At 47.0% G+C, this 12,496-nt stretch overlaps 1 protein-coding gene across 2 annotated transcripts in view; it reads right to left on the bottom strand.

The window, feature by feature from the left end:
• Positions 1–12,496, bottom strand: part of MPP2 (MAGUK p55 scaffold protein 2) — a 55,675-nt gene that overhangs the window by 25,170 nt on the left and 18,009 nt on the right. For both annotated transcript variants that reach the window (XM_063959895.1, XM_063959896.1), the window contains one exon: positions 9,424–9,492. In XM_063959895.1, the coding sequence (XP_063815965.1) occupies positions 9,424–9,492 (69 nt within the window). The remainder of the gene's footprint in view (positions 1–9,423; positions 9,493–12,496) is intronic.

The following is a 12,496-nucleotide window of genomic DNA, read 5'->3' as shown; positions in this document are numbered from 1 at the left end:
GGCCATGTCACTGGCAATTCTGACGAGTCCTCTCCTGCCTGGGATTCCTCCGATGCATCCTTGCGTGTAACGCCTACTGCTGCTGGCGCTGCTGTTGTTGCTGCTGGGAGTCGATGGTCATCCCAGAGGGGAAGTCGTAAGCCCACTTGTACTACTTCCAGTAAGCAATTGACTGTTCAACAGTCCTTTGCGAGGAAGATGAAATATCACAGCAGTCATCCTGCTGCAAAGCGGATAACTGAGGCCTTGACAACTATGTTGGTGTTAGACGTGCGTCCGGTATCCGCCGTTAGTTCACAGGGAACTAGACAATTTATTGAGGTTCCACTTCTCTAGGCAGGCGATACCGAAAATGTACACGGACCTCAGAAAAAGACTCACCAGTGTCCTAAAAAATGCAGCTGGACCCAATGTCCACTTAACCACGGACATGTGGACAAGTGGAGCAGGGCAGGGTCAGGACTATATGACTGTGACAGCCCACTGGGTAGATGTATGGACTCCCGCCGCAAGAACAGCAGCGGCGGCACCAGTAGCAGCATCTCGCAAACGCCAACTCTTTCCTAGGCAGGCTACGCTTTGTATCACCGCTTTCCAGAATACGCACACAGCTGAAAACCTCTTACGGCAACTGAGGAAGATCATCGCGGAATGGCTTACCCCAATTGGACTCTCCTGTGGATTTGTGGCATCGGACAACGCCAGCAATATTGTGTGTGCATTAAATATGGGCAAATTCCAGCACGTCCCATGTTTTGCACATACCTTGAATTTGGTGGTGCAGAATTTTTAAAAAAATGACAGGGGCGTGCAAGAGATGCTGTCGGTGGCCAGAAGAATTGCGGGACACTTTCGGCGTACAGGCACCACGTACAGAAGACTGGAGCACCACCAAAAACTACTGAACCTGCCCTGCCATCATCTGAAGCAAGAAGTGGTAACGAGGTGGAATTCAACCCTCTATATGCTTCAGAGGTTGGAGGAGCAGCAAAAGGCCATTCAAGCCTATACAATTGAGCACGATATAGGAGGTGGAATGCACCTGTCTCAAGCGCAGTGGAGAATGATTTCAACGTTGTGCAAGGTTCTGATGCCCTTTGAACTTGCCACACGTGAAGTCAGTTCAGACACTGCCAGCCTGAGTCAGGTCATTCCCCTCATCAGGCTTTTGCAGAAGAAGCTGGAGACATTGAAGGAGGAGCTAACACGGAGCGATTCCGCTAGGCATGTGGGACTTGTGGATGGAGCCCTTAATTCGCTTAACAAGGATTCACGGGTGGTCAATCTGTTGAAATCAGAGCACTACATTTTGGCCACCGTGCTCGATCCTAGATTTAAAGCCTACCTTGGATCTCTCTTTCCGGCAGACACAAGTCTGCTGGGGTTGAAAGACCTGCTGGTGAGAAAATTGTCAAGTCAAGCGGAACGCGACCTGTCAACATCTCCTCCTTCACATTCTCCCGCAACAGGGGGTGCGAGGAAAAGGCTCAGAATTCCAAGCCCACCCGCTGGCGGTGATGCAGGGCAGTCTGGAGCGACTGCTGATGCTGACATCTGGTCCGGACTGAAGGACCTGACAACGATTACGGACATGTCGTCTACTGTCACTGCATATGATTCTCTCAACATTGAAAGAATGGTGGAGGATTATATGAGTGACCGCATCCAAGTAGGCACGTCACACAGTCCGTACTTATACTGGCAGGAAAAAGAGGCAATTTGGAGGCCCTTGCACAAACTGGCTTTATTCTACCTAAGTTGCCCTCCCACAAGTGTGTACTCCGAAAGAGTGTTTAGTGCCGCCGCTCACCTTGTCAGCAATCGGCGTACGAGGTTACATCCAGAAAATGTGGAGAAGATGATGTTCATTAAAATGAATTATAATCAATTCCTCCGCGGAGACATTGACCAGCAGCAATTGCCTCCACAAAGTACACAGGGAGCTGAGATGGTGGATTCCAGTGGGGACGAATTGATAATCTGTGAGGAGGGGGATGTACACGGTGATATATCGGAGGATGATGATGAGGTGGACATCTTGCCTCTGTAGAGCCAGTTTGTGCAAGGAGAGATTAATTGCTTCTTTTTTTGGGGGGGTCCAAACCAACCCGTCATATCAGTCACAGTCGTGTGGCAGACCCTGTCACTGAAATGATGGGTTGGTTAAAGTGTGCATGTCCTGTTTATACAACATAAGGGTGGGTGGGAGGGCCCAAGGACAATTCCATCTTGCACCTCTTTTTTCTTTTATTTTTCTTTGCGTCATGTGCTGTTTGGGGAGGGTTTTTTGGAAGGGCCATCCTGCGTGACACTGCAGTGCCACTCCTAGATGGGCCCGGTGTTTGTGTCGGCCACTAGGGTCGCTTATCTTACTCACACAGTCAGCTACCTCATTGCGCCTCTTTTTTTCTTTGCGTCATGTGCTGTTTGGGGAGGGTTTTTTGGAAGGGACATCCTGCGTGACACTGCAGTGCCACTCCTAGATGGGCCCGGTGTTTGTGTCGGCCACTAGGGTCGCTTATCTTACTCACACAGTCAGCTACCTCATTGCGCCTCTTTTTTTCTTTGCGTCATGTGCTGTTTGGGGATGGTTTTTTGGAAGGGCCATCCTGCGTGACACTGCAGTGCCACTCCTAGATGGGCCCGGTGTTTGTGTCGGCCACTAGGGTCGCTTATCTTACTCACACAGTCAGCTACCTCATTGCGCCTCTTTTTTTCTTTGCGTCATGTGCTGTTTGGGGAGGGTTTTTTGGAAGGGCCATCCTGCGTGACACTGCAGTGCCACTCCTAGATGGGCCCGGTGTTTGTGTCGGCCACTAGGGTCGCTTATCTTACTCACACAGTCAGCTACCTCATTGCGCCTCTTTTTTTCTTTGCGTCATGTGCTGTTTGGGGAGGGTTTTTTGGAAGGGCCATCCTGCGTGACACTGCAGTGCCACTCCTAGATGGGCCCGGTGTTTGTGTCGGCCACTAGGGTCGCTTATCTTACTCACACAGTCAGCTACCTCATTGCGCCTCTTTTTTTCTTTGCGTCATGTGCTGTTTGGGGAGGGTTTTTTGGAAGGGACATCCTGCGTGACACTGCAGTGCCACTCCTAGATGGGCCCGGTGTTTGTGTCGGCCACTAGGGTCGCTAATCTTACTCACACAGCTACCTCATTGCGCCTCTTTTTTTCTTTGCGTCATGTGCTGTTTGGGGAGGGTTTTTTGGAAGGGCCATCCTGCGTGACACTGCAGTGCCACTCCTAGATGGGCCCGGTGTTTGTGTCGGCCACTAGGGTCGCTTATCTTACTCACACAGTCAGCTACCTCATTGCGCCTCTTTTTTTCTTTGCGTCATGTGCTGTTTGGGGAGGGTTTTTTGGAAGGGACATCCTGCGTGACACTGCAGTGACACTCCTAGATGGGCCCGGTGTTTGTGTCGGCCACTAGGGTCGCTTATCTTACTCACACAGTCAGCTACCTCATTGCGCCTCTTTTTTTCTTTGCGTCATGTGCTGTTTGGGGAGGGTTTTTTGGAAGGGACATCCTGCGTGACACTGCAGTGCCACTCCTAGATGGGCCCGGTGTTTGTGTCGGCCACTAGGGTCGCTTATCTTACTCACACAGTCAGCTACCTCATTGCGCCTCTTTTTTTCTTTGCGTCATGTGCTGTTTGGGGAGGGTTTTTTGGAAGGGCCATCCTGCGTGACACTGCAGTGCCACTCCTAGATGGGCCCGGTGTTTGTGTCGGCCACTAGGGTCGCTTATCTTACTCACACAGTCAGCTACCTCATTGCGCCTCTTTTTTTCTTTGCGTCATGTGCTGTTTGGGGAGGGTTTTTTGGAAGGGACATCCTGCGTGACACTGCAGTGCCACTCCTAGATGGGCACGGTGTTTGTGTCGGCCACTAGGGTCGCTTATCTTACTCACACAGTCAGCTACCTCATTGCGCCTCTTTTTTTCTTTGCGTCATGTGCTGTTTGGGGAGGGTTTTTTGGAAGGGACATCCTGCGTGACACTGCAGTGCCACTCCTAGATGGGCCCGGTGTTTGTGTCGGCCACTAGGGTCGCTTATCTTACTCACACAGTCAGCTACCTCATTGCGCCTCTTTTTTTCTTTGCGTCATGTGCTGTTTGTGGAGGGTTTTTTGGAAGGGCCATCCTGCGTGACACTGCAGTGCCACTCCTAGATGGGCCCGGTGTTTGTGTCGGCCACTAGGGTCGCTAATCTTACTCACACAGCTACCTCATTGCGCCTCTTTTTTTCTTTGCGTCATGTGCTGTTTGGGGAGGGTTTTTTGGAAGGGACATCCTGCGTGACACTGCAGTGCCACTCCTAGATGGGCCCGGTGTTTGTGTCGGCCACTAGGGTCGCTTATCTTACTCACACAGCGACCTCGGTGCAAATTTTAGGACTAAAAATAATATTGTGAGGTGTGAGGTATTCAGAATAGACTGAAAATGAGTGGAAATTATGGTTTTTGAGGTTAATAATACTTTGGGATCAAAATGACCCCCAAATTCTATGATTTAAGCTGTTTTTTAGGGTTGTTTGAAAAAAACACCCGAATCCAAAACACACCCGAATCCGACAAAAAAAATTCGGTGAGGTTTTGCCAAAACGCGGTCGAACCCAAAACACAGCCGCGGAACCGAACCCAAAACCAAAACACAAAACCCGAAAAATTTCAGGCGCTCATCTCTAATGTTTACCCATTTTTATTTTTGTGTTTAAGACCTGCCTGCCTCTGGACACAATGCCTGCACTTTGCGTGCATAAATTAAATTGATAGTACTAATACAATTACAGTAGACCAAGTGGAGCTTACATTCTGTTCTACCACAGAATATCTATGCACTCAGATGAATTTCATCAGAATCCAGTTAACCTACCAGTATGTGTTTGATTTGTAATAGGAAAACGGGGCACCCAGAGGAAACTTGAACAATACAAACCCCATCCATATAGGGAATCCAGCCTATGCTCCTTGTGCTGTGAGGCAGAAATACTAAGTAGTAACTCATGATCACTCACACATTGATGTTAATCTCCTGAAAATGTCAGCATACTGAGGAAATGCACAGGAATTTCACTTACACAATGCTGGGAGCCATTGTTGTACACATCAGGCTTTTGAACTCCATCTAAGGCTACTTACATCATGAGAGAGAGAAAGAGCATCTTAAAGTTTGTTGGGGCAGACTACCCATCTCTCCTACACTCCTCCACTTACCTCTTGAAGCCTAGGTAGTGCCTATATCTTGTACATCACACTTGTATCCTGAACTTAATTGTATAGTTTATATTGTTTTTATCACTATTAATTAAATCTTTTAACTGTCCACCACCCATTGCTATAGCTGAAAATCATTATACAAAGTCAATGCTCTGCTACTGCTCATAATTGGACTGCATTATGGGGTAATTCCAAGTTGATCGCAGCAGGAATTTGGTTAGCAGTTGGGCAAAACCATGTGCACTGCAGGGGAGGCAGATATAACATGTGCAGAGAGAGTTAGATTTGGGTGTGGTGTGTTCAATCTGCAATCTAAATTGCAGTGTAAAAATAAAGCAGCCAGTATTTACCCTGCACAGAAATAAAATAACCCACCCAAATCTAACTCTCTCTGCAAATGTTATATTTGCCTCCCCTGCAGTGCACATGGTTTTGGCCAACTGCTAAAAAATTTCCTGCTGCGATCAACTTGGAATTACCCCCTATGTGGCAGGTATACGCAGGACTGCTTAGTACTATTTTATGCAACTGTATTTTATTTCATTAGCTGTTTTTATTTTGCTATTTCAGTATTTTAGTGTATTGCTGTATTTATTATTTTAGATTTTTTTATTTATTTTTCTGCATTTCTCCCTGTATATGGGTGCGTTTACGCCGGTTCTCTCTGGATGCCCATGTTTCTCCAAAAAGCCAAAAATTGGATGGGATCCTGATGTTCAATATACCGACGGAGGATGCAATTCGGGCATCTTGATACCGACACCGCACAGGATACAGTCATCACAATACCGACAGCCAGCATCTCGATCACCCTGACAGAGGAACGTGCTGGCATCCTGCCGCACCAGGGGAGTTATGTTTAGGCAGGAGAAGGGGGGTTAGAGTTAAGGTGCACGAACAGGAATGTTAGAGTTGGGGACCATGGAGGGAGGGTTAGGTTTAGGCACCTAAAAGGGGAGGTTAGGGTTAGGCATCAAGTGGGGAGGGTTAGGTTTAGGCAACGGGGAAGAAAGAGTTTGGGTTAGGCACCACCCGGGAGGGTTGGGTTTAGGCACCCACAAGGGAAGATTAGTGTAGGGGGCAGGGGAGAGTTAGGGGACTTTTGAGGGGGCTGTCGGGATTCTGATGGGTGGGATCCCGCTATCCTGACCGCCAACATCCCGTACATCAGAAAATCGTGCAGAACCCCCCAAAACATACTAATAAGTTAATTGGCTACTGACTAAAAGTGGGCCCTAGTGTGCATGTGTACATGTCTGTATGTTAGGGAATTTAAACTGTAAGCTCAGGTAGGACAGGGACTGATATGAATGATATATATATATATATAAAAATTTTGCAGCACTGCATAATATAGTGCCGTTATCTAAATAAATAATAATAATAATAATAATAATAATAATAATATTGTTTATCAATCTTGAATGAAAGTGCTCTGTGTCATCATCTGGTGGTTATAAGTGGTACTACATCTTTATTTCCCACTTTCTAGGCCTGATTCAAAGGGAAATGCGGCTGTGTCCGTACTTGTGTCAGTATGTGTAGTCATGCAGCTATAATATGCAAATGCTATTTAAAGCTTCCTCTGGTGCAGATGCCTGTGCCGGAATGTGCAAGCCCTGAGACATCCACTTTATGTCCCCTATGCACAGTAGCACCATCGGTGACTCCATACTGTTCACCATCAGCGCACCTTCATGTCCAGCATCAACAATTGTACCTGCCTATGGCAGGTGCAGTCATCCATCTGAACAAAGCCTTAGTGGCAGCAGCTCTGCGCCTGAGAAAGCAGGACACACACGCAGGGGCGTATCTACCCATTGGCCAGGATGGCACTCGCCAGGGGCGCCAGCTGAGTAGGGGGCGCCACCGACAGTGCCACCCTCGGCCAATGGGTGGAATCCCTTAAGCCATAGTGTCTGGCAATACCTGCTGTGCAGAGCTGCCTGTACATCGCCTGGGATGGAGGGCAGAGGATCGCTCAGCAGGCAGGAGCTGACGCTGGTATCCGGCACCGCAATGCACTACAGGGAAGAAATTAAAAATAAACTACAACTCCCAGCAACCATTGCTGTTGGGAGCTTCCAGCGGCAAGGGCTGCTGGGAGCTGTAGTTTATTTTCAATTTCTTCACGTAGTTTGGTGCGGTGCCGGACACCAGCGCCAGCTCCTGCCTGCTGGGCGATACTCTGCCCTCCATACCAGGCTGCTCAGCACAGCTGGTATTGCCAGACACAATGGCTATCTGCTGGGATGTTGTGGGGTGGGGGATAGGGCTATGTGTTGTATGGGGAGGCTATGTATGTGCTGGGAGTGGGGAAGACTACTACTATGTGGTAAGGGCGGTCTACAGCTATGTGCTGGGAGGGGGATGGGGAATATGGCTATGTGCTTGGGGAGGTGAGGGGCTATGTGCAAGGAGGGGGACTATGGCTGTCTATGCTGGCAGGGAACTATTGTTATGTGATGGGAGGGTGGTGGGGACTACTGTATGACTGTTGGGAGAGGTGGAGACTACGGCTATGTGCTGGGAGGACTACGGCTATTGCTTGGGGAGTTTGGGACTGTGGCTATTTACTGGGAGGGGACTATGGCTTTGTGCTGGGAGGGTGATGGGGACTATGACTGTGGGGGCTTATCTGGCACTGTGGAGGCATATGTGTATCTGGCACCGTGGGGGCATATCTGGCATGTTGAGGGCATATTTAGCACCATGGGAGCATGTGTATCTCGCAATGTTGGGGCATATCTGGCAATGTGGGGGAATATCTGGCACTGTGGGGGCATATGTGTATCTGGCACTGTGGTGGCATATCTAGCACTGTGGGGTCATATGTGTATCTGGCAGTGTGGGGCTGTATCTAGCCCCATGGGGACATATTTGGCACTGTGGGGGCATGTGTTTATCTGGCACTGTGGGGGCATGTGTTTATCTGGCACTGTGGGGGCATGTGTGTTTCTGGCACTATTGGGGGCATATGTGTATCTGGCACTGCACTATCGGGTCATATGTGTATCATGCCCTCATTTTCATTGGCCACGCCCCATGTGGCATGTGGCCACACCAATTTTTTGGCATGCACAGTACCACTAAGATTTTTTTCTACTTGCAACACTGGGTAGTGCGCTGCACTACACTTCTTTGCACTACTATATGATTATACTACCTGGCCTTGGGTGGCATTGCCTCCTCAGCCAGGCCAGGCACTGCTGATGTCTCCTCAGTGTTATAAGAATTACTATGTGGGCATAATGTGTAAAAAGAACTGCTACTGTTTGGGCATAATGTGTATAAGGTTACTACTGTGTAGCGTAATTTGAATTGGGGGAACTATTGTATGGTCATGCCCCTTTCCCACAAGCTCATGTCCCTTTTTTTCACGCACCTTCCCTATTTCAAATTTGGGGAGTGCCAGTCCCTTACTTTTTCAGGGGTGCCCAGACCCCTAGATAGTAGATACACCCCTGCACACACGTGACATTCTCATTACATGCCCAATGAGACGTTGATTTGGTTTCTGATGTCAGCGCTTTCATTTCCAACAGCGACTTTGTGTGTACAGTCAGGGTAATGCATACGCTGTAGCTGTTTTCAAACACTGCCATTGCGTGCCGTTATTGTACACCTCTGAATCAGGCTTTCTGTGTATTTTGGGCAATAGTAATTGTATTAGGTTGATTTCAGACTGCTCTGAATAGCCTATAGCATTCCTGCCAACAGCCTGACTTTCATGACACTATTCCTAATTTCAAGATCGAAAATGTGTGGCCAAATTCATTGGACCTCTGGCCAACATTGCTGTGACTATATCATACAGCCCACTAAGAAACTGTGCAATCTGGCTTGACCAGTATATAATAGGTAACACTTATCCTTTTGTATGTTTGCCTATTCCCTATAGATTGTAAGCAGGGCCTTCCTAGTTCTATGTCTGTCTGTTATTACCTAGTTTTATGTAATCACTGTTGTTTCAATTGTAAAGAGCAACGGAATATGCTGCGCTATATAAGAAACTATTAAGCAATAATAAATTAATTTGAGTGCTATTTGACAAATGAGGGCATGGATTAGGCAGATTGGGCGCGGCCTGGGGAACAGTTGCATGTCCTGTTCGGTACCTAATACATGCGCTGGAATGTTGGTAGGCTGAGTATGACATTGCAATGTATACATTAGTTAGTGGGTGTTAATACAAATTGTTACCTGCATTTTTAGTGGTTACGTACATAATCCTCTTCTTTTTCTTTCCTCCAATACTTCCACAAAGAGCACCTATTAACACACAATTTGTTGCACAAAGCACATTTATGAACAATTCATGGACAATTCAATTAGTGCAAAGTTATTAGTTAAAAGTTATCTCAGTTATTTGTTTATAGGGGTGATTCCGAGTTGATCGTAGCTGTGCTAAATTTATCACAGCTACGATCAGGCACTCAGTCATGCGGGGGGACGCCCAGCACAGGGCTAGTCCACCCCGCATGTCAGTGCTGGCTCACCCACAGAAGTGCAAAAGCATCGCACAGCGGCGATACTTTTGCATTTCAGGAGTACCTCCCGGCCAGCGCAGCTCCTGCAGCTGGCCGGGAGAACCTCTGCGCTGGCCAGGTCGCAGTGGCTGCGTGTAACGTCACGCAGCCGCTGCGGCCCACCCCCCCCAATGGTCCGGCCACGTCTACGTTGGCCGGACCGCACCCCCTCCCACCCACTGACCGTCTCTGCCTGTCTATCAGGCAGAGGCGATCGCTAGGCAACGACGGATTACGGCCGACTGGTATGCCCTGGCGCACTGTGGCACTGGCACATGCGCAGTACTGACCCGATCTCACCACTGCGATAAACTGCAGCGTGCGATCGGGTCAGAATGACGCCCATAGGGCCTAATTCAGAACTGATCGTAGCAGCAACTTTGTTAGCAGATGGGCAAAACCATGTGCTCTGCAGGGGGAGAAATTGCAGTGTAATAATAAAGCAGCCAGTATTTACCCTGCACAGAAATAAATCAGCCCATCCAAATCTAACTCTCTCTGCACATGTTATATCTGAACCCCCCCCCCCCCCTCCCGCAGTGCACATGGTTTTGCCTATCTGCTAACAAAGTTGCGGCTACGATCAGGTCTGAATTAGGCCCAATGTCCTTTTAAGTGTGTTTTGCCTTAATAATAATAATAATAATAATAATAATAATAATAATGTAAAAAAAAACAACCAAGCGTATACTGAATTTGTACTGATATATAAAACTAATACAACAGACTCGGCATATGACGGACCACTTCGGCCTGGCCCCCCCTTCTCCCCCCCTTCCCCGCTCGGCCCTGCCCCCAACATTATCCTCTCTGCTGTAGGAATGAGCATCGAAAACCCGGAAATGAATGGTTGCCGGGCTTCTGACATCAAAACAAGGGATGCTTTGGCTACTATCCCTCACATCATAAACATTCTATGGGATAACTATCGATGGGTACTATGTGAGCATGCGCACAAGCAGTCGAGCATTGCACAAGTACACATAAACTGAGCTACGGACACAGCTTCCCATCAAATGCACACATTTTGATGAACAAAATATCTCAATTGGATCGGGAGCTTCAGTGGTTGCTAACCATCAGCTTCTATGTTCATCCCAATTCTGCTGCTACCTGCCTCCCCGCAGCTCCATCTGCCCCCCTACTTAAGATATGTGTTTCACCTTGTCTACAGAAAGGAACAATAATGATGATGAACCTCTATCGTCACGGCTATCCTGTCTCCCTTGTCCTAGCTTACCACAAAACCATTTCACTGGCCAGGCTATATGATTGCTGCACCAGAGCATAATGTTTGTGAGGGTATAAAATACAGAACAATAGTTTTTATTTAACATAAAGGGGAATATAAAGTAAATGATTGCACACATGCCTGAAAAGAAGGAGAATGCATCTATTACAATCTGTTATATGCACAACCTACAGACATGTATTACGGAGATCACTAAACAAGCACAAATCTATTTACATGGCACAGAGATTCACAGTACACACAGAATTTTGTTATTGAAATATGCTTTACCAAAACAAAGACAAGGCCTTTTATGCTATGGGTTATGAGTGTTGTGTATTACAGACAATAGGACTCATGTTCAGTTGACTCTACGTCTGTTTCTTTTGTGGAAAATATATATTTTCTTCTAATGCGCATGAGTATGAAAAAGTATTCATACACCTGTATGATGATTTTGCTGCATCTCACCCTCACGACTATACTTCTAACAACTCGAGAGAAAAAACAGGAAATAGAAGGGGTGTGACTGTGTAGGCGTAGGCTGACCACAATTAGGGCATGTTCACCTAATACTGGCTGGAGAAGACCTGGAAGCACACACCCTTGTTAGGTGCTCATCTCTTGTGGATGCTGGAGGGCTGATGCCAAATACAATAATGATGATGGTTACAATCAACAGCGCTAGCTATTGGCTTCTGATTGGCTTTTTGCATACGGACCCCTCCAGCTGATAGTACTTAGTGTAAATCATTATAGTCTGGCTGCTCTATTAGATGACGTCATGGCTATCTAAGTACAATACTTAACTGATATATTGAAATAAAGTTCTCTTTTGACTTCAAAAGGAAAAACAACAGATGCTTATATATTATTTGTGTCTATATTCAATTATATGTTATATGGCAAATGGGACTTTCGCATCACAGCTGTATAGCGTAACAGAATATGATGGTGCTATATAAATAAAAGTACATATTTATTAATAACTTCTTGCAAAAGTAGCATTTACTACTAATACTTCTAAGTCACATCCTATGCTTCCTCTACGCTTCTGCCGGAGTATATACTCCTGTTACTGCTGACGTACACATACAGTAGGACAGATGGCTACTGATATACAGCTAGATGTATTTTCACATGCATCTAATAGAATATACTGTATACACATAATTGTGCTTTTCATGTGTATTTCCTTCTGTATGTACTGTAGCGCAAATGTATCCAGCTTTACAGGAGTCCTAATGGCTCTAAAGAAATAAGGTTTTTACATGTTTAACAAGGAACATTTTGCTACTTTCTTAATTGACACAATGTCCAGCACTAGTCTGCCATGCTGCGAGTGCCGTGTTCAGTGTCGGACTGGGGCATGTAGGGCCCACTGGGGGAATGCAGTGGGGTGGTTTCCCCTGTACCCCTGTGGGCCAGTCCAAGCATGGCCGTGTTTGTCCCTAAAGACAAGTGCAAAATGGTGTTTCTACTAGAGATGAGCGGGTTCGGTTTCTCTGAATCCGAA

This window comes from Pseudophryne corroboree, chromosome 3 (assembly GCF_028390025.1).
Source record: "Pseudophryne corroboree isolate aPseCor3 chromosome 3, aPseCor3.hap2, whole genome shotgun sequence".
NCBI lineage: Eukaryota > Metazoa > Chordata > Amphibia > Anura > Myobatrachidae > Pseudophryne > Pseudophryne corroboree.
This window is presented reverse-complemented; position numbering and strand designations above follow the sequence as displayed.